General features: G+C 43.2%; 3 protein-coding genes across 9 annotated transcripts in view; 1 reads left to right on the top strand and 2 right to left on the bottom strand.

Annotated features, from left to right (window-relative positions):
• The window catches only part of eef1b2 (eukaryotic translation elongation factor 1 beta 2), a 10,457-nt gene extending 5,632 nt beyond the window's left edge, over nt 1-4,825 (bottom strand). Inside the window, exons 1-4 of one of the 3 annotated variants that reach the window (XM_084051346.1) lie at nt 4,646-4,825; nt 2,701-2,823; nt 1,518-1,650; nt 467-493 (exon numbers count right to left, since the gene is read on the bottom strand). In XM_084051346.1, coding sequence (XP_083907472.1) covers nt 467-493; nt 1,518-1,650; nt 2,701-2,823; nt 4,646-4,725 — 363 coding nt within the window. In that variant the 5' untranslated portion in view covers nt 4,726-4,825. The remainder of the gene's footprint in view (nt 1-466; nt 494-1,517; nt 1,651-2,700; nt 2,824-4,645) is intronic. The other 2 variants (XM_084051345.1, XM_084051344.1) reach the window with 2 other exon arrangements.
• LOC311041025 (target of Nesh-SH3-like) overlaps nt 1-22,500 on the top strand; it is a gene marked incomplete at its 5' end in the record, with an annotated part of 759,687 nt that overhangs the window by 413,152 nt on the left and 324,035 nt on the right. The gene's annotated exons all lie outside the window — the stretch shown is intronic.
• The window catches only part of LOC311040915 (caveolae-associated protein 2-like), a 25,566-nt gene continuing 21,090 nt past the window's right edge, over nt 18,025-22,500 (bottom strand). For 4 of the 5 annotated variants that reach the window (XM_084051336.1, XM_084051334.1, XM_084051338.1 and 1 more), the window contains 4 exons: nt 20,848-21,027; nt 19,934-20,149; nt 19,419-19,631; nt 18,025-18,198 (listed from right to left, as the gene is read on the bottom strand). In XM_084051336.1, coding sequence (XP_083907462.1) covers nt 18,067-18,198; nt 19,419-19,631; nt 19,934-20,149; nt 20,848-21,027 — 741 coding nt within the window. In that variant the 3' untranslated portion in view covers nt 18,025-18,066. The remainder of the gene's footprint in view (nt 18,199-19,418; nt 19,632-19,933; nt 20,150-20,847; nt 21,028-22,500) is intronic. The other variant, XM_084051335.1, reaches the window with a different exon arrangement.

Here is a 22,500-nt window from a genome sequence, read left to right on the forward strand (position 1 = left end):
TTAACATTCACCCTGTCTGCTTCAGCACTGTCCTAGAGGAGAGAGGAGAGAGGAGAGAGGAGAGAGGAGAGAGGACAGAGGAGAGAGGAGAGAGGAGAGAGGAGAGATTAACATTCACCCTGTCTGCTTCAGCACTGTCCTAGAGGAGAGAGGAGAGAGGAGAGAGGAGAGAGGAGAGAGGACAGAGGAGAGAGGAGAGAGGAGAGAGGAGAGAGGAGAGATTAACATTCACCCTGTCTGCTTCAGCACTGTCCTAGAGGAGAGAGGAGAGAGGAGAGAGGAGAGAGGACAGGAGAGAGGAGAGAGGAGAGAGGAGAGAGGAGAGAGGACAGAGGAGAGAGGACAGAGGAGAGAGGACAGAGGAGAGAGGAGAGAGGAGAGAGGAGAGAGGAGAGATTAACATTCACCCTGTCTGCTTCAGCACTGTCCTAGAGGACAGAGGAGAGAGGAGAGAGGAGAGATTAACATTCACCCTGTCTGCTTCAGCACTGTCCTAGAGGACAGAGGAGAGAGGAGAGAGGAGAGAGGAGAGAGGACAGAGGAGAGAGGAGAGAGGAGAGAGGAGAGATTAACATTCACCCTGTCTGCTTCAGCACTGTCCTAGAGGACAGAGGAGAGAGGAGAGAGGAGAGAGGAGAGAGGACAGAGGAGAGAGGAGAGAGGAGAGAGGAGAGATTAACATTCACCCTGTCTGCTTCAGCACTGTCCTAGAGGAGAGAGGAGAGAGCAGAGAGCAGAGAGGAGAGAGGAGAGAGGACAGAGGAGAGAGGAGAGATTAAGTAAGGTACGTTAACATTACATAAGGGCATTGTTTGCATGCAAACAGCCCCGAGGTGAAAAAAGGTGACAACATGTTGTTTTCTTTCGGGTCAGGTGTCACACAATTGCCCTATTTGGGTTGAAAAAGGTGACTGTAGCTGAAAAGTGACACTTTTGCATGTCTTTAAGGGGGGTACGTTAAAGGGGGGGTACGTTAAAGTGGGGGTACGTTAAAGGGGGGGTACGTTAAAGGGGGGGTACGTTAAAGTGGGGGTAGGTTAAAGTGGGGGGTACGTTAAAGGGGGGGTACGTTAAAGTGGGGGTAGGTTAAAGTGGGGGGTACGTTAAAGGGGGGGTACGTTAAAGTGGGGGTAGGTTAAAGTGGGGGGTACGTTAAAGGGGGGGTACGTTAAAGTGGGGGTAGGTTAAAGTGGGGGTAGGTTAAAGTGGGGGGGTACGTTAAAGGGGGGGTACGTTAAAGTGGGGGTAGGTTAAAGTGGGGGGTAGGTTAAAGTGGGGGGTACGTTAAAGGGGGGGGGTACGTTAATAAACGGTACCAGGGGGCTGACGCCAAATAATGTCACTCTGTACAACAGAACACCAGCTTCACTCGTCCTGTTGCATCATGGGTATTATCCTGAAGGGACAAACTTCCATCTTTCCATGGGGGGGCTGTGTGTGTGTGTGTGTGTGTGTGTGTGTGTGTGTGTGTGTGTGTGTGTGTGTGTGTGTGTGTGTGTGTGTGTGTGTGGTTTCACCTCTTCATCCTCGGAGCCGAACAGATCGATGTCTTCCTCGTCGTCCTTGGAGGCGGAGGCAGGGGCGGGGCCCGTGCTGTCAGCCACGCCCACTGGACCGTATTCACCCAATGGCCTCTTGACTCCTGGCAGACTGGGAGAAAAACCAGGAAGTCATTAGTATTCATACAGAGGAAACCAGGAAGTCTCTGCAGAATGCTACCTCAATAGACGGGTTTCCGAGCGACGTCATCACAGAGCAGAATGCGCAATCTGCGCATGCCTGGGGGTGGAAGGCGCGTTCGAAAATACAGCCCTGAGCGGCAGTGAGCGCACTGGCCAATACAAACTAATAGGCGAGTGTGCTCCGGTGCGTAATTTCCAAACGCACCCATAGGCTTCCCCCCGCAGCTGCGCGGTCATATTCCTCTCAATGTTTACTAACAGGAAACCTGTCTATAACATTATACACAGGGCTGCACATAACAGGTGCGCATGCGCACCCAAAATAAATAATGCGCACCACATCAGACGAGACGCGAGGCGCTTTTGCGCACCAACAGCTGGGACAGGAATTTACAAACTTTTATTTTTTAGCAAAAATAAAAAATAAAAGCCTGGAGATCGAGACTAGGAATTTACTTCCTGAAGCCATGTACGGCCCCATGTACAGCCATTAGGCACAGGGGTAGAGGACATTGTGTGAGTGTCTCGCATCGCCTCGCATCGCCTCGCTGCCTCGTGCACGCAGCCAGCAGCGGCTGTTAGAGCCACTCGTCACCGATGATGAACGCACCGTAACGGTGCAAAATATGCCGTGAACGTCACAATCTGGCGGATAAAAGCAGCGCAGCAGCACAGGGCACCAACCTTGGGGGCTTCAACAAACGGTGAGAGGGGGAAAAAAAAATCGGCGGAATTTGCAAGCAGAGCGTCCTTTTTTTTTTCTTTTTCTCGTCCCCCCCCCCCCTTGACTAAACTGTCCGGTGGGCACTGTGCTGACTCCCCCCCCCCCCCGGTTAAAAAAACGGGACGGGACCATTTATTTGGTGCGCACCAAGTCACATCTCCAGGTGCTCTTCTGAGTACTAGACCTAAAAAGTTATGTGCACCCCTGACTATACATGTCTTGTGATGAATTGAATAGCAAGGACCCCAATAGAAACAAGACCTTTTAGTCAAAGTATTAAATATTCAATCAAACCTGTTCTTCTCTCTCTGATAGGACAGGATGTGGTTGAACCATCTCAGAGCATGGACCAGCTCAGAGGAAGGAGGAGAGGAGACGGCATCAAACACAGCCACGTCTGCCTGAGAGGGAACATAGCTACACACACACACACAGAGTTATAAGTATGGAACATAGAGACACACACACACACACACACACACACACACACTAGAAAGCCAAATTTAAATCAATAACTTAATGAATAAACACAGAAGCAACATTCTACGAATCAACCTTTTTTTTTCTAGTACAGAGTAGATCACGCCCCCCGTCCCCCTCGAACTGTTTACTGCGTTGGGTCTCAAAGTGGGGTCCGGGGACCCCCAGGGGTACTTGAGGGGGTTCCAGGGTGGACAGGAACCAAATGGACCCTTATGGGTCTGTAACTCTGAGAGTGAACAAATGTACATTTGTACACTCTCAGAGTTACATTAACATTGATTTTACAATATGAATTGGGGTCCCAGAGATAGAAATGCCATTAAATGGGGGTCCGTAGCCCTAATGCATGTCAAACTGGGGGTCCTTGAAAATGGTTGAGAATCACTGCTATGGAGCCGTAAAAATCTTCTCTTATGGGGGTCCCTGGCATATCTTTTCAAATGGGGGTCCGTGGGCTAATAAGTGTCAATTTGGGGGTCCTTGACATGAAAAGGTTTGAGAACCACTGCTATACTTTACATATGTCTTGTTTTTCATACCAGTAACATGTAAGCTGATTGTATAATGTTCTGCAGTGTTTTCTTAAATGTCATCATGATTTGAGTTAAATAAGACTTTGTGCTTTTATGACACTTAATAGCCCGCGGACCCCCATTTGAAAAGATATGCCAAGGACCCCCCCCCCATAAGAGAAGATTTTTACAGCTCTAGCAGTGATTGCATTAGGGCTACGGACCCCCATTTAAATGGCATTTCTATCTCTGGGACCCCCAATTTATGTTGCATTATCAATGCTAATTTAACTCTGAGAGTGTACAAATAATTTGGTTCCATTTGTACACTCTCAGAGTTACAGACACATAAGGGTCCATTTGGTTCCTAACTATCATTTTGGGGACCCCCTGGAACTCCCTCAAGGACCCCTGGGGGTCCCCGGACCCCCAGGGGTCCTTGAGGGAGTTCCGTGGTAGGTTAAGACAAACCAAATGGACCCGTTCCATTTGTACACTCTCAGAGTTACAGACACATAAGGGTCCATTTGGTTCCTAACTATCATTTTGGGGACCCCCTGGAACTCCCTCAAGGACCCCTGGGGGTCCCCGGACCCCACTTTGCGAACCAACGGTTTTAGAGGACCTCGTATTATGAATGTCTTTCCATATAAAGTACTTCAAAGTTTACTTTTCATAACGGACGACACGTCACACACACCAACCGTGCACGTTTCTATACTTTAAATACAAATACTTCAGGTTTACTCCATCCATACTAAAGAGTAGTTAGAGTACATGATCATTAATATATAAATATATACTATAGCATAAAACACAAAATATCAGTGTCTTAAAGGCTAACGCTAGCTTAGCAGTAAGGAAAAGGCTGTCACACACAACTCGGTGACTCGGATAATCTGGTGACTGCAGGAGGAGGGTCTCTGTGGTGAAACATTAAAAAACTAATGGTTTAACTAAAACCCGTCATAAATGAGGATATGAATCATTTTATTATTATATTATTATTAAACTACAGAGTTTAGGAAACATATAATGTGAACGAAAGCATTTAGTGAGCAGACCAGCACAGCGCCCCCTGGAGTCACACAGCTCATTGAGTCACCAACTCTGCTGTCAAACTTGTCCAAAAATAAAGCCTTTAATATAACTTTTATCCTGAAGGAAGTCATTAAGAAGTTTATTATAACTATAATTATAATAACAATACAAATACATAATAAATACAAATAATAATAACAAACCCTTCAATATAACTTCTCTCCTGAAGGAAGTCATTTAAAAGCTTCAGGCCGCTAAGAGTTTTCAAGTCTCCGAATCCCATGATTGATTTTATTATTATTTATTGATTTATAATAATATTATAATATTAATAACAGAGACAGACGGTCAGACTGACTGAAGGCGAAAGGAGAGAAATCTAACAACGTGGAACGCTTTATACACTGCATCCCATCGCCCGGAGGGACGGCCCGTCTTCTGATTGGCTGTTGGTTGTCCCGTGCAACAGCTAGACGAATACATCTTAACGGCCCGCCGGGCCTTTAGGTCTCTATGACAACCAACTGGCCCAATCACTGCGTGACAATTCCTCCGAGAGATGGGATCTAGAGACAAGACTCGGCCCGTCTTCTTCTTCTCCTTCTTCTCCTTGAGCTTCCGGTGCTTCCGGTGCTAGAAGAGCGTGTTGTCGCCCCCTCTAGAGTTTGCAGAATCAACAATGGTAACACAGTGCTGCGTTATTGGATGCAAGAACTATACTCACGACCGGAAAGGCAAACGGCTCGATAATGGAGTGCAATTTTTCAGCATTCCAACCTGGAGGCAACACCATGGACAACAGATGTCTGAGTTAACAAAGAGGCATCGAATGGCTTGGGTGTCAGCAGTAAGACAGTGGAGTAGAAGTAAAAGTACTGAAAATTGGAAATACTCCAGTAAAGTAAAAAAAAAAATCCTCAAAAGTGTACTTAAGTACAGTGCTTAAGTAAATGTACTTAGTTACTTTCCACCACTGGTCTACGAGAGTTGTGTTCTAACAGCTAACTGCGGTGTAAGTCATCTAAATACCTGTTAATGATGTGGAAACAAGTGGTTGTCATTGTTGCTAGGCAGTTTATGTTCAGGCAGGAGAGACGCGGTGACGCTGCCGCTCTGTATTCCATCCAAAATAGTCTCGCGTGGCCGAATACCGCCCAACTCACTCCAAATCCAACTCACTCCATGAAGACTTAAGAAATATTTGCCCAACTCACTCCAGGGCTCGCCCAACTCACTCCAGGGCTCGGCCAACTCACTCCAGGACCAAAGACCAACTCCCTCCAGGACCAAAGACCAACTCCCTCCAGGACCATAGCCAACTCACTCCAGGACCAAACCCAACTCACTCCATGCAATGTCACCAGTGTAATATTGGTTCAATGTGTCAGTGGTGTAAAGTAACTAAGTACATTTACTTAAGTACTGTACTTAAGTACAATGTTGGGTATTTGTGCGTTATTTGAGTATTCCCAACTTCCAATGCTTTTACCTCTACTCCACTACATATTGGATCCAAATATTGTTTTTTTACTCCACTAAATTTATTTGTTTTACTAGTTGCTTTGCAGCTATAAATTATAATATTATAAAACATGCATTAAACACTTTAGCCCAGTGTTCGTGTGTGTGTGTGTGTGTGTGTGTGTGTGTGTGTGTGTGTGTGTGTGTGTGTGTGTGTGTGTGTGTGTGTGTGTGTGTGTGTGTGTGTGTGTGTGTGTGTGTGTGTGTGTGTGGGTTGAATCGGTGGAGACTCTTACATTCTAACCCTAACCCTAAACCCTAACCCTAACCCTAACCTGGGTGGAGGGTGATTATGCGGGTGAACTCAGTGGAGGAGGGCCATTAGGTGTAAGCAGTGGGGTGGAGTGAGTGGAGTGCCAAAGTGTTAACAGTCCAGGGCCATAGATACTGTTAAGGCTCAATAATAGCCTAACAAGACGGGGGCCAGCGAGCCCCCCCCTTAAGTTGTTTTGTAGAGACTGTTTTGTAGAGACAGTATTTAAAACTTTAACCAAGCCTAAAACAGAATAGAGTTAAAAGTAACAAATTCCTCAATATTGTACTTAATTCCTCAATATTGTACTCAATAATAATTTTTGGAGTGAGTTGGCCAAGTGTGTGGAGTGAGTTGGGCAAGTGTGTGGAGTGAGATGTCTGGAGTGAGTTGGGCGCGATTTGGAGTGAGTTGGATTTGGAGTGAGTTGGGCGGTTATCGTGGCAGCGGTGGCCTAGTGGTTAGAGGGGCGGCCTTGATACCGGAAGGTCCCTAGTTCGATTCCCCAATTCATAACATCAATCATGAATCACCGCTGAATAGCCCTTGAGCAAGGCTTCCATGCAGGGTCCGGCTGGAAACAAGCTTCGTGCTTAGTCCGACACCCTGGGTAAACAACAAACTTTGCTTTGCTTTTACCGCGTGGCCAGACTGTTGCCTCCCACAATTTACAAATGTTTCCGACATACAGTCTGGGACTCGGAAGCTCTGATCATGTGTAAGTGGAAAGCGGATGCCCCTCCCCTACCCACGTCCGTTTCAGCATTGTGCAGAGTCCGACTGGAATCAACGAATCTCATAAATATCGTTTATGTCTACTAGTGTCTTCTTTCACAGTTTTTTCGGCGTTAATTCCATGATACCTTTCTCAGTTTTCTGTGATAAACAATCCTCGCACAAATAACATGAATCTACCACTCCTATGACTATGCTTCCGCCTCGGTTCTGTTTCCACTAGGACTACAGGTCCGCGGGCACCGCGTCGTGATTGGTCGAATGTCTTTCCGGTCTGAACAACTTCCCTTACACAGCTTTCGGGAAGTGGAGTCCCAGACTCTATGTTAGCATTCAGAGATTGTGGAATAGTAGTCTGGTGACGCGAGACTAATCCAAAACAACGTCTGACCGTATATAAGGTAGAGGCCACTAGGTAGTGCAAGGTATAGTCAGTGACGTCACGTCCTGGACGTGACTGCAGACGACATCGCCCTCTGCGGGCCACAATTAGCAAGGGCGCACACAATGATACAACGTTTAACACTCATCATGGGGTCCTTGAGGAGGTTCCAGGGGGTCCTTGAGGAGGTTCAATCCAGGGGGTCCTTGAGGAGGTTCAATCCAGGGGGTCCTCCTTGAGGAGGTTCCAGGGGGTCCTTATTAAGCACATTCAATCCGGGAAAGTATCTCTGTCATTTTAGATTTTATTTGGGCTATTCAAAAAAATAGCAGATCTACAAGCTCACAACGTGTGAGCTTGTAGATCGGCTATTTTCAAATATTTAGTACTTTTACTTTTGGTACTTTAAGTACATTTTGATGCCAATACGTTTGTACTTTTACTCAAGTAATTTTTTAATTCTGGACTTTTACCTGTAACACAGTATTTTTATATTAAAGTATTGATACTTTTACTTAAGTAAAGAATTTAAATTGATGCTTGATGTGTGTGTGTGTGTGTGTGTGTGTGTGTGTGTGTGTGTGTGTGTGTGTGTGTGTGTGTGTGTGTGTATGTGTGTGTGTGTGTGTGTGTGTGTGTGTGTGTGTGTGTGTGTGTGTGTGTGTGTGTGTGTGTGTGTGGGTTGAATCGGTGGAGACTCTTACATTCTAACCCTAACCCTAAACCCTAACCCTAACCCTAACCTGGGTGGAGGGTGATTATGCGGGTGAACTCAGTGGAGGAGGGCCATTAGGTGTAAGCAGTGGGGTGGAGTGAGTGGAGTGCCAAAGTGTTAACAGTCCAGGGCCATAGATACTGTTAAGGCTCAATAATAGCCTAACAAGACGGGGGCCAGCGAGCCCCCCCCTTAAGTTGTTTTGTAGAGACTGTTTTGTAGAGACAGTATTTAAAACTTTAACCAAGCCTAAAACAGAATAGAGTTAAAAGTAACAAATTCCTCAATATTGTACTTAATTCCTCAATATTGTACTCAATAATAATTTTTGGAGTGAGTTGGCCAAGTGTGTGGAGTGAGTTGGGCAAGTGTGTGGAGTGAGATGTCTGGAGTGAGTTGGGCGCGATTTGGAGTGAGTTGGATTTGGAGTGAGTTGGGCGGTTATCGTGGCAGCGGTGGCCTAGTGGTTAGAGGGGCGGCCTTGATACCGGAAGGTCCCTAGTTCGATTCCCCAATTCATAACATCAATCATGAATCACCGCTGAATAGCCCTTGAGCAAGGCTTCCATGCAGGGTCCGGCTGGAAACAAGCTTCGTGCTTAGTCCGACACCCTGGGTAAACAACAAACTTTGCTTTGCTTTTACCGCGTGGCCAGACTGTTGCCTCCCACAATTTACAAATGTTTCCGACATACAGTCTGGGACTCGGAAGCTCTGATCATGTGTAAGTGGAAAGCGGATGCCCCTCCCCTACCCACGTCCGTTTCAGCATTGTGCAGAGTCCGACTGGAATCAACGAATCTCATAAATATCGTTTATGTCTACTAGTGTCTTCTTTCACAGTTTTTTCGGCGTTAATTCCATGATACCTTTCTCAGTTTTCTGTGATAAACAATCCTCGCACAAATAACATGAATCTACCACTCCTATGACTATGCTTCCGCCTCGGTTCTGTTTCCACTAGGACTACAGGTCCGCGGGCACCGCGTCGTGATTGGTCGAATGTCTTTCCGGTCTGAACAACTTCCCTTACACAGCTTTCGGGAAGTGGAGTCCCAGACTCTATGTTAGCATTCAGAGATTGTGGAATAGTAGTCTGGTGACGCGAGACTAATCCAAAACAACGTCTGACCGTATATAAGGTAGAGGCCACTAGGTAGTGCAAGGTATAGTCAGTGACGTCACGTCCTGGACGTGACTGCAGACGACATCGCCCTCTGCGGGCCACAATTAGCAAGGGCGCACACAATGATACAACGTTTAACACTCATCATGGGGTCCTTGAGGAGGTTCCAGGGGGTCCTTGAGGAGGTTCAATCCAGGGGGTCCTTGAGGAGGTTCAATCCAGGGGGTCCTCCTTGAGGAGGTTCCAGGGGGTCCTTATTAAGCACATTCAATCCGGGAAAGTATCTCTGTCATTTTAGATTTTATTTGGGCTATTCAAAAAAATAGCAGATCTACAAGCTCACAACGTGTGAGCTTGTAGATCGGCTATTTTCAAATATTTAGTACTTTTACTTTTGGTACTTTAAGTACATTTTGATGCCAATACGTTTGTACTTTTACTCAAGTAATTTTTTAATTCTGGACTTTTACCTGTAACACAGTATTTTTATATTAAAGTATTGATACTTTTACTTAAGTAAAGAATTTAAATTGATGCTTGATGTGTGTGTGTGTGTGTGTGTGTGTGTGTGTGTGTGTGTGTGTGTGTGTGTGTGTGTGTGTGTGTATGTGTGTGTGTGTGTGTGTGTGTGTGTGTGTGTGTGTGTGTGTGTGTGTGTGTGTGTGTGTGTGTGCGTGCGTGCGTATATATAGGGTTTAAGTGCAAGTATAACAGCAGGGGGTCAACAGGGGGTCCAGGGCCCGTAGGGGGTCCTCAGATATGTGTTATATATGTGTTGTGTAATGTTATAAATGTGTTCATGTTTACAACACTTCACAAACATCTGACTCAGTTCATCTGGTTGTATTCAACGGCCCTTGTCGCCCTTGATTGATTGATGTACTTTATTTAGTAAGACATGAGAACAACAGTACATGGAAGTACAAATTCACAATACAAGGTCTACTAAAATGGAAGACTCATAAAAGCACTGAGCTTGTTTCAAATGAGTTCCCCATGCACACAAATCATCATGACATATAAGAGACAGACAGATATACACAACTACTATAGAATGTCATACAATCAGTTTACAGGTTACTGGTATGAAGAGTGAGAAATATGTACAAAAGGAGAAGGAGAGAGGGGGGGGGGGGGTAGGGGGGTAGGTTAGGTTAGGACTTAGACAGGGGCCATTTTCCAATTGCAGCCTCCTGAAGGTGTATCTTTAGGGCTGTTTTGAAAGAGAGTAGGGTTTTACACTCCTTTACTCCTTTTGGTAGGGCGTTCCACATTTTTGATGAATAGCATGAGAACGAGTTACTTCCCTTTGTTGAGCCAAAAAAGGGTTGGACAAGGTTTGTGGAGCTGCCTCTGGTATTGTGATCGTGGACATCATTAACATTTTGGAAGTGTGGACAACATGAGTAAATACAAGTTTAAGTCGTCAATAAATCATTCAAATATTAAACACGAGATGACGCAACATGGCGCTGGTTTCTACACGTTAAAGCAGTGGTTCTCAAACTTTTTCATGTCAAGGACCCCCAAATTGACACTTATTAGCCCGCGGACCCCCATTTGAAAAAATAAGCCAGGGACCCCCATAAGAGAAGAGTTTTTACGGCTCTAGCAGTGATTCTCAACCATTTTAATTTCAAGGACCCCCAGTTTGACATGCATTAGGGCTACGGACCCCCATTTAATGGCATTTATATCTCTGGGACCCCAATTTTTATTATAAAATCAATGTTAATTTAACTCTGAGAGTGTAACAAATGGAACCAAATGGACCCGTTAGGGTCCATTTGGTTCCATTTGTTACACTCTCAGAGTTACAGACCCATAAGGGTCTATTTGGTTCCTGTCCATCATTTAGCTGGGGCCCCCCTGGAACCCCCTCAAGTACCCCTGGGGGTCCCCGGACCCCACTTTGAGAACCAACGTGTTAAAGTGCTCATGTTGGCCCATAGTCGCTTCTTTTGGGCTGGTTTTCCTAGACCATGGTTGCTTGTTTCACTCACAAAATCTGGCAACAGGCTTGTTGATCTGCTATTTTCAGCAAAGATATTTAATGTAGAGATATTTAATGTAGAGATATTTAATGTAAAGATATTTAATGTAGAGATATTTAATGTAGAGATATTTAATGTAGAGATATTTAATGTAGAGATATTTAATGTAGAGATATTTAATGTAGAGATATTTAATGTAAAGATATTTAATGTAGAGATATTTAATGTAAAGATATTTAATGTAGAGATATTTAATGTAGAGATATTTAATGTAGAGATATTTAATGTAGAGATATTTAATGTAGAGATATTTAATGTAGAGATATTTAATGTAAAGATATTTAATGTAGAGATATTTAATGTAAAGATATTTAATGTAGAGATATTTAATGTAGAGATATTTAATGTAGAGATATTTAATGTAGAGATATTTAATGTAAAGATATTTAATGTAGAGATATTTAATGTAGAGATATTTAATGTAAAGATATTTAATGTAGAGATATTTAATGTAGAGATATTTAATGTAAAGATATTTAATGTAGAGATATTTAATATAAAGATATTTAATGTAAAGATATTTAATGTAGAGATATTTAATGTAGAGATATTTAATGTAGAGATATTTAATGTAAAGATATTTAATGTAGAGATATTTAATGTAGAGATATTTAATGTAGAGATATTTAATGTAGAGATATTTAATGTAGAGATATTTAATGTAGAGATATTTAATGTAAAGATATTTAATGTAGAGATATTTAATGTAAAGATATTTAATGTAGAGATATTTAATGTAGAGATATTTAATGTAGAGATATTTAATGTAGAGATATTTAATGTAGAGATATTTAATGTAGAGATATTTAATGTAAAGATATCTAATGTAGAGATATTTAATGTAAAGATATTTAATGTAGAGATATTTAATGTAGAGATATTTAATGTAGAGATATTTAATGTAGAGATATTTAATGTAAAGATATTTAATGTAGAGATATTTAATGTAGAGATATTTAATGTAAAGATATTTAATGTAGAGATATTTAATGTAGAGATATTTAATGTAGAGATATTTAATGTAAAGATATTTAATGTAGAGATATTTAATATAAAGATATTTAATGTAAAGATATTTAATGTAGAGATATTTAATGTAGAGATATTTAATGTAGAGATATTTAATGTAAAGATATTTAATGTAGAGATATTTAATGTAGAGATATTTAATGTAAAGATATCTAATGTAAAGATATTTAATGTAGAGATATTTAATGTAGAGATATTTAATGTAGAGATATTTAATGTAGAGATATTTAATGTAGAGATTTTTAATGTAGAGATATTTAATGTAGAGATATTTAATGTAGAGCCAAAACAGAATTTTTTACCTTTATTGTGTAAAAATAAAGGCCGATCTACATATTTTGCATCACAATGCGACTCAAAGCACAGAGTGTAGAGGCAACGATGAACCACAGGAGGGCGACACTGAGCCGTTTGTGTGTATGTATATATATATATATATATATATATATACAGTGGTGGAAAGTAACTAAGTGCATTTACTTAAGTACAGTACATCTCAAACAGAAATACTTTACTTTAGACTCCACTACATCTCAAATAGAATACTTTTTTACTTCCAGGAATGGAAATAGAGTATATTATGATTTAACTATTTAAGCTGTTTCAAATAAATAAAACAGCAGATCTACAAGCTCAAAACGCGTCGCAGCGCGTTGTGAGCTTGTAGATCTGCTATGTTCACTGTTTCTGAAATGATGGGTATGTTTTTTTTTGGGGGAGGGGATAATGTTTATATAATTTATATCAATGAAGAATTACATTTTAAAACATTTCTGACGGGTCGCATTATGTCTCCAAAGAATGGTGTGTGTGTGCGTGTGTGTGTGTGTGTGTGCGTGTGTGTGTGTGTGTGTGTGTGTGCGTGTGTGTGTGTGTGTGTGGGGTATTTACATCCTGCTTCAGCCTGCTTCAGCCTGTCTGTCTGTCTGTCTGTCTGTCTGTCTGTCTCCCTTAAAAGACAGTTTATTATCTTGTTTATAAGTCCCTCTGGATAAAGAGTCTGATATAAAATGACTACATTGTAAATTGTAAATTGTCATCACAGGATATTTTTTAAATTAATTTATTATTAACACATTGGGGTGCCAGCATTTTATAATGACAGATTACCGTTCGTTGCCAGAAATATCAGCGTTGAGGCTGCGCGGCGCTGTTTAAGCTGTAGACTCCACCTCGTGCATTCCATGTGAAAACAAGAAATGACCAAAGTCATAATAAAGCCGCATACGGCAGGCTTTTTTGGCCCCAATCTTTTCATAGACCTGATTACTTGTTTTTTGGATTGCTTGTTTCTCTCGCCAAACCTGGCAACAGCGTCACGGAATCTGCGACGCTAAGCACTCTAATGTTTTTTATATAAGTGGTGGCAACATTTTGTGACACCACACGGGTCGTCCCAACAATAGCTAAGATTGAAGTCAGTGTGAACATGGGCAAATAGTAACTTAATAGCCAAACTAGGTCTAATGAAGCACGCTAGCATTTAGGCTAACCCTCCTGGCTGAGGCTCTCTCCCTCTCTCTCTCTCTGCTGCAAAGAAGGAGAGGCGGGTGCTGCAAAGGGCCGTCTCCCCATTGGCTTAAACGGGGGGAAGTGTGAAGGACAGCCAGGACAGCCAATGACAAATAGGTGTCAAAGGAGGAGAGGCGGGTGCTGCAAAGAGCCGTCTCCCCATTGGCGGGAAGTGTGAAGGACAGCCAGGACAGCCAATGACACTTAGGTGTTACTCGGGTGTCGGACTAGGACTAGTGCTGTCTGTAGAGCCGCCAGCTTTCAGCATGCGGCTAAAAAGCATGCCTCCATTTTGCCCGATAGTCCTGGCTAACGCCTGGAACGATAACATCTCTATCACCTGACAGGGGGGAGTTTCCCCGGTAGGACGTAGCTTCTTATCACCTGTCAGGTGATAAGAAGCTACGTCCTACCGGGGAAACTCCCCCCTGTCAGGTGATAAGAAGCTACGTCCTACCGGGGAAACTCCCCCCTGTCAGGTGATAAGAAGCTACGTCCTACCGGGGAAACTCCACCCTGTCAGGTGATAAGAAGCTACGTCCTACCGGGGAAACTCCACCCTGTCAGGTGATAAGAAGCTACGTCCTACCGGGGAAACTCCACCCTGTCAGGTGATAAGAAGCTACGTCCTACCGGGGAAACTCCACCCTGTCTCCCCCCGGTAGGACGTAGCTTCTTATCACCTGACAGGGTGGAGTTTCCCCGGTAGGACGTAGCTTCTTATCACCTGACAGGGTGGAGTTTCCCCGGTAGGACGTAGCTGTCTCTCTCTCAGCTGTCCTACTGTCTGTCTCTCTCTGTCCTACACTGTCTGTCTCTCCTACTGTCTTTCTCTCTCTGTCCTACACTGTCTGTCTCTCCTACTGTCTGTCTCTCTCTGTCCTACACTGTCTGTCTCTCTCTGTCCTACACTGTCTGTCTCTCCTACTGTCTGTCTCTCTCTGTCCTACACTGTCTGTCTCTCCTACTGTCTGTCTCTCTCTGTCCTACACTGTCTGTCTCTCCTACTGTCTGTCTCTCTCTGTCCTACACTGTCTGTCTCTCCTACTGTCTGTCTCTCTCTGTCCTACACTGTCTGTCTCTCCTACTGTCTGTCTCTCTCTGTCCTACACTGTCTGTCTCTCCTACTGTCTGTCTCTCTAGTGTAAAACATCAGACAGAACACATTAGAGTTCAGTTAGGATACATTTATTGAGTTATTTATTTATTAGACTCAAATAAAAGAAGTGTTGTTTATATAAATGTGACATTTATGTATTTATGTATTTATGTATTTATGTATTTATGTATTTATGTATTTATGTATTTATCTCTGAGAGTAAACAAGCGTTTCTTTGGCACCGGACGCATTTTGTTCAGTGGTGGAAAAAGTACTCACATTTCTTACTTAAGTAAAAGTATCAACACTGTAATGTTGAAGTACTCTGTTACAAGTGAAAGTCTGGAATTAAACAATTTTTCTTGAGTAAAAGTACAAAAGTATTGGTATCAAAATGTACTATAGGTGACGAAAGTACTCATTATGCAGAATGTCCCATTTCACAAGTTTTCAAATGTGTAAAAAAATATTGTGAAAATAGCAGATCTACAAGCTCACAAAGAGCTTGTAGATCTGCTATTTTCACATGGCCAAAATGTATATAGGTTTGAAGGGGTTAATGTATGTTTTGTGATGATAATCTAAATCTCTAGTAGAAGTAAAAGAAACGTTGAAAATAGGAAATACCCAAGTAAAGTACAAATACCTCAAAATTGTACTCAAGTACGGTACTTAAGTAAATGTACTTAGTTTGCTTTCCACCACTGATTTTGTTTGTTAGAAACATTCAAGAAAAACTACAATAAGAACAAACGCAGCAAAAACAACCAGGCCTCTATAGCTACAGATTACATACAGACAGATTACAGATTACTACAGACAGATTACAGATTACTACAGACAGATTACACACTGGAAGGGTTTCTATCTAAAAGTGTTAAATCATTGGCTCTCAAAGTGGGGTCCGGGGACCCCCAGGGGTCCTTGAGGGAGTTCCAGGGGGTCCCCAGCTAAATGATAGATTAGGCACCAAATGGACCCTTATGGGTCTGTAACTCTGAGAGTGTACAAATGGAACCAAATGGACCCGTTAGGGTCCATTTGGTTCCATTTGTACACTCTCAGAGTTACATTAACATTGATTTTACAATATAAATTGCGGTCCAAGTGATAGAAATGCCATTAAATGGGGGTCTGTAGCCCTAATGCATGTCAAACTGGGGGTCCTTGAAATTAAAATGGTTGAGAATCACTGCTAGAGAGCCGTAAGAATCTTCTCTTAAGGGGGTCCCTGGCATATCTTTACAAATGGGGGTCCGCGGGCTAATAAGTGTCAATTTGGGGGTCCTTGACATGACAAAGTTTGAGAACCACTGTGTTAAATAACTCTATATTGTGATATTTGTCTCTCCTTAGTAAATAGAAAATACATTTTCCGGTCAAGATACCAATTTAGTCCAAACAGGATAAACAAGTGAAACAGGAAGTGATGTCACAGAGAACTGAGACACTATTAAAAACATGATATCCTGATTGGCTGGAATTGGCATCCCACCTGGACAGTAAGAATGTTTTACACATATTTCTAACAAGAAAGAAATAAAGTTTTATATTAAACAAAAATAATATCACGTACACTTCCTTTAAAATGCTCTGACAGACAGACAGACAGACAGACAGACAGACAGACAGACAGACAGACAGACAGACAGACAGACAGGCAGACAGGCAGACAGACAGACAGACAGGCAGACAGACAGACAGACAGACAGACAGACAGAGACAGAGAGTTAAGGTCACAAGTGTTTTCACAGCTCTCACACACACACACACACACACACACACACACACACACACACACACACACACACACACACACACACACACACACACACACACACACACACACACACACACACAGTAACACACGTAGCGTTAGCAAAGATAACAGTCAAGGTTGTTCAGTTTGCATCCTGTTTCACATGAGAAACACACACCTGTGTGTGTGTGTGTGCGTGTGTGTGCGTGTGTGTGTGTGTGTGTGTGTGCGTGTGTGTGTGTGTGTGTGTGTGTGTGTGTGCGCGTGTGTGTGTGCGTGCGTGCGTGCGTGCGTGAGAGAGCTAAAATACAATATTCATGTTACATGATTATATATCTATTAGCAGGGGGATGCACATAACGTTTTAGGTCAAATTCCGCCGATTTTTGCCGTTTTTTTTCTCACACGCCGTTAGGAGAAGCCCCCCCCAAGGTCGGGGCCCCCCTGTGCTGCTGCACTGCTTTTATCCGCCAGATTTAGACGTTCACGGCATATTTTTGCACCGTTACGGTGCGTTCGTTCATCATCGGTGACGACGAGTGCCTCTAACAACCGCTGCTGGCTGCGTGCACGCAGCGAGGCGACGCGAGGCAACACTCACACAATCACGTGCAGCATGCGTCCCCTCCCCCTGCGCCTAATGGCTGTACATGGGGCCGACGCGTGCTTTACCGTGAGTGTGTGACGTGAGTGTGGCTTCAGGAAGTAAATTCCTATAGCCTCGATCTCCAGGCTTTTATTTTTTTAGTTTTGCTAAAAAATAAAAGCTTGGAAATTCCTGTCTCAGCTGTTGGTATGCAAAAGCGCCTCGCGTCTTCTGATGTGCCGCGCATTACTTATTTTTGGGTGCGCATGCGCACCTGTGCACCAGTTATGTGCACCCCTGTCTATTAGTGCATTGGTTCTCAAAGTGGGGTCCGGGGACCCCCAGGGGTACTTGAGGGAGTTCCAGGGGGTACCCAGCTAAATGATGGACAGGAACCAAATGGGTCTGTAACTCTGAGAGTGTACAAATGGAACCAAATGGACCCTAACGGGTCCATTTGGTTCCATTTGTACACTCTCAGAGTTAAATATAACATTGATTTTACAATATAAAATGGGGTCCCAGGCATATAAATGCCATTAAATGGGGGTCCGTAGCCCTAATGCATGTCAAACTGGGGGGTCCTTGAAATTAAAATGGTTGAGAATCACTGCTAGAGAGCTGTAAAAATCTTCTCTTATGGGGGTCCCTGGCATATCTTTTGAAATGGGGGTCCGCGGGCTAATAAGTGTTGATATGGGGGTCCTTGACATGAAAAAGTTTGAGAACCACTGCTTTAGTGTGTGTGTGTGTGTGCGTGTGCGTGTGCGTGCGTGCGCGTGTGTGTGTGTGTGTGTGTAGTATATAGGCACACTTTGTGTACTCCATGTATGTGTGTGTACACGATGCAGATTTAAGTAGAAACTCCTTCCTCCCTCTCTTTCTCTTCCACTTTCATCTCTCCTTCTTTCTCTCCTTTCATCCCTCCTTCCTTCTCTCTGTCCTCTTCCTCGTGGGGCGGAGCTACGTGTGACTCCTCCTCCTCCTGTATTGATTGGACGATATGAAAATGCCTCATGAGTCACTGCAATTGTTGTCTCCGCCAGGAGACTATGTTTTCACTTTCCGTCCCCCCCCCCCTCCCTCGGCCAAGCTAACATTGGTCAAGCCTCACGTGACACGTGACAATACGTTGAAAGAGTGTGCTCTGATTGGCTAGTGAGACGCATGACGTATCAGCGGGCCTATAAATAGATGTGTCACTTTGAAAGAGTCTGTGTCTCTTTCAAAGTGAGGTAAGACAGGAATAATCACCAAATGGCTGAGAAATGGCGGAGCAATACATTATGTAGACCATTGGTTCTCAAAGTGGGGTCCGGGGACCCCCAGGGGTACTTGAGGGGGTTCCAGGGGGTCCCCAGCTAAATGATGGATAGGAACCAAATGGACCTTTATGGGTCTGTAACTCTGAGAGTGTACATATGGAACCAAATGGGTCCATTTGGTTCCATTTGTACACTCTCAGAGTTAAATAAACATTGATTTTACAATAGAAATTGGGGTCCCAGAGATATAAATGCCATTAAATGGGGGTCTGTAGCCCTAATGCATGTCAAACTGGGGGTCCTTGAAATTAAAATGGTTGTGAAACACTGCTAGAGCCGTAAAAATCGTCTCTTATGGGGGGTCCCTGGCATATCTTTTCAAATTGGGGTCCGCGGGCTAATAAGTGTCAATTTGGGGGTCCTTGACATGAAAAAGTTTGAGAACCACTGATGTAGACACACTGGTGTCATCACAATACGTAATATAAATAGCTTAGACAGGATTAATCAAGAACAGTACATTCCAGTACAAACTGAGATCACAGTTGATGACACAGTGCAACTAACTCTTATTATGCAAACTGAAGAAGCTAATCATTGTCTGCAAACCGATGAAGAAGCAAAGGCGCAACGCCAACAGGAACTATTTAGTTCCAGGGACCCCCCAGAAGCAACGATTTGAGTTAAAAAATGTTCGCTTTAAAAATATATATATTCAAAGATTTGCACACATTTTCACGATTTTTCAAAAAATCTACAAACTCTACAAGCTCGTAGCGCGGCACTCGGTGCCGCGCTACGAGCTTGTAGATCTGCTATTTTTGAATAGCCCAAAGTGTAAAATAATGCTTTTTTAGCTCAAATCTAAAAATGACACAGTTCCAGGTCTTATTGGGTTAAGAGCGTCCGATAAATGACTAAATAATAATATTCCCTCTACCTCTTCCTCAGGGGGCGGGTACACCGGTGGCTCCTCCCCTTGTGGGAGGGTCTCCGCCAGAGGGGGCGGGTACACAGGTAGCTCCTCCCCTTGTGGGAGGGTCTCCGACAGAGCGTACTCCTCGCTCACGTCCTCCGTCGCCACGGTGACGACGTCCGCCTCCGGAGCAAAGCATTCTGGGACGTCGTCGTCGGCCATGTTGGGGGGCGCCGGCTGGTGGAAAGTAATTAAAGTACATTTACTCAAGTACTGTAATTCAAGTATACTTTATAGTTCTACTCCATTACATCGCAAATATTGTGCTTTTTACTGCACGACAATTATTTGTAGATTTGTTATTACTACAATACCAAACTTTTACTTTGAAAGTGTAAAGTCCGTTTTGACGGCAGTGCTTTTACTTTGAAAGTGCAAAGTACATTGTGACGGCAGTGCTTTTACTTTGAAAGTGCAAAGTACGTTTTGACGGCAGTACTTTTACTTTGAAAGTGTAAAGTACGTTTTGACGGCGGTACCTTTTCGGGGGCGTGGTCGGCAGCGGCAGCGGCAGTGGGCGGGGCCAGCTGGGAGTGGACCTGGGTGAAGGAGGGGGCGTGGTCCGGGTCGGGGCCGCCCAGCGGGGAGAGCTCCATCTGGGCCTCAGCGCCGCCAGGCGAGTCCCCGGTCTGAAGGCCTCTAAAGGCCTCTGGGTCTGTGACGGCTCCAGGCTCTGAGGATGTAGAGTCTCCACGCTGAAACACACACACACACACACACACACACACACACACACACACACACACACACACACACACACACACACACACACACACACACACACACACACACACAAAGTTATAAGTATGACACACACACACACACACACGCACACACACACACACACACAAAGTTATAAGTATGACACACACACACACACACACACACACACACACACACACACACACACACACACACACACACACACACACACACACACACACACACACACACACTCCTGTCTCCAGTGTTGCCAGATTATGTGAGAGAAACAAGCAACCAGGTCTAGGAAAAGCAGCCCAAAAGAAGCGACTATGGGCCAACATGAGCACTTTAACATAATACATCAGCTATTTGAAAATAGCAGATCTACAAGCTCACAACGCGTCGCATCGCGACGCAGCGCGCGTGTGTGTACGCGCGCGCGCACGCGTGCGTGCGTGTGTGTGTGTGTATATGTGTGTGTGTGTATATGTTTGTGTGTGTATATGTGTGTGTGTGTGTGTATATGTTTGTGTGTGTATATGTGTGTGTGTGTGTGTGTGTGTGTGTGTGTGTATGTGTGTGTGTGTGTGTGTGTGTGTGTGTGTGTGTGTGTGTGTGTGTGTGTGTGTGTGTGTGTGTGTGTGTGTGTGTGTGTGTGTGTGTGCGTGCGTGCGCGTGCGTGTCTAACCTTCCTGATGCTGAAGGTCAAAGGTGACACCTTGAAGGGGGAGGAGCCAGGGCTCTTCTGCTGGTGAGTGAAACTCTTCTTGATTTTCTCTCTCTGTTCCTGAGACACGATCTTACTGCCTAATTTATTCATCTTCTGTCCAATGTTCTGTCTGGAGAACACCTTCTTTATGCTGTCAACCTGTTAATACATTCATATTATATGATTTATTCATCTTCTGTCAACCTGTTAATACATTCATGTTATATGATTTATTCATCTTCTGTCAACCTGTTAATACATTCATATTATATGATTTATTCATCTTCTGTCCACCTGTTAATACATTCATATTATATGATTTATTCATCTTCTGTCCACCTGTTAATACATTCATAATATATGATTTATTCATCTTCTGTCTTCTTTATGCTGTCAACCTGTTAATACATTCATATTATATGATTTATTCATCTTCTGTCAACCTGTTAATACATTCATATTATATGATTTATTCATCTTCTGTCCACCTGTTAATACATTCATATTATATGATTTATTCATCTTCTGTCCACCTGTTAATACATTCATATTATATGATTTATTCATCTTCTGTCCACCTGTTAATACATTCATATTATATGATTTATTCATCTTCTGTCCACCTGTTAATACATTCATATTATATGATTTATTCATCTTCTGTCCACCTGTTAATACATTCATATTATATGATTTATTCATCTTCTGTCCAATGTTCTGCCTGGAGAACACCTTCTTAAAGGACAACTTTATTTTTTTACAACCAAGGTTTATGTTTTAGATTGCAATTAAAGTAAATAAAATATGAGTGTAATTTCTTTTTAATTTACTGCTTTCTATAGTTTTAGCAATTTTCGCGATATTTTTTACAGTGGGCATTCTGTCCGATGGCTAAATATGTATTTTTTTTTACACAATAACCCGGTGTTTTCTTTATTATTATTTACAGTAGCTCTTCTAGCCCCCAATAACTCACATCTGGCCATCAAAGACCACAGGACCTTTTTTATTGTGTAAAAAAATGCATATTTAGCCACCGGACAGAATGCCCCCGCCCACTGTAAAAAATATAGCAAAAATTGCCAAAACTATAGAAAGCAGTAAATGAAAAAAAAAATGACACTCATATTTTATTTACTTTAATTACAAGCTAAAATATGAACCTTGGTTGTAAAAAAACAAAGTTATCCTTTAACACTCTACCCGCCGGGGCCGTAGCCTACGGGCGGATAAATCCAACAGTAAAGCGCCGGGGCCGTAGCCTACGGGCCGTAGCCTACGGCCCGTAGCCTACGGGCCGTAGCCTACGGGCCGTGGTGCTCTTTCCTTTTTTTCGAAAAAAACAACAACTTTTTTCAATTTTCTACACGGACCGTTTCATTGTAACACCACCGGACCGGAAAGCCCTTATTAGGGATTCCGGTTTTGCCGAAGCCGTCGGCCCTCGTTCCAATGACGAAACTGAAACTCAATTTTCTCCTTGTTGGTTGATTTCTTCTCCTCGTTTAACATAAACCGTTCTAACTACAACATGGAGGCACCGTTTGACACGCGTTCTCCGGTGGTGGAAGCAGGCAGATGTCCGCGATGTTTACAAACAGTGCACGGCTCAATTTTAAGGATTGAGCCGTT

This window comes from Gymnoscopelus microlampas (assembly GCF_963454915.1).
Source record: "Gymnoscopelus microlampas genome assembly, chromosome: 24".
Lineage (NCBI taxonomy): Eukaryota > Metazoa > Chordata > Actinopteri > Myctophiformes > Myctophidae > Gymnoscopelus > Gymnoscopelus microlampas.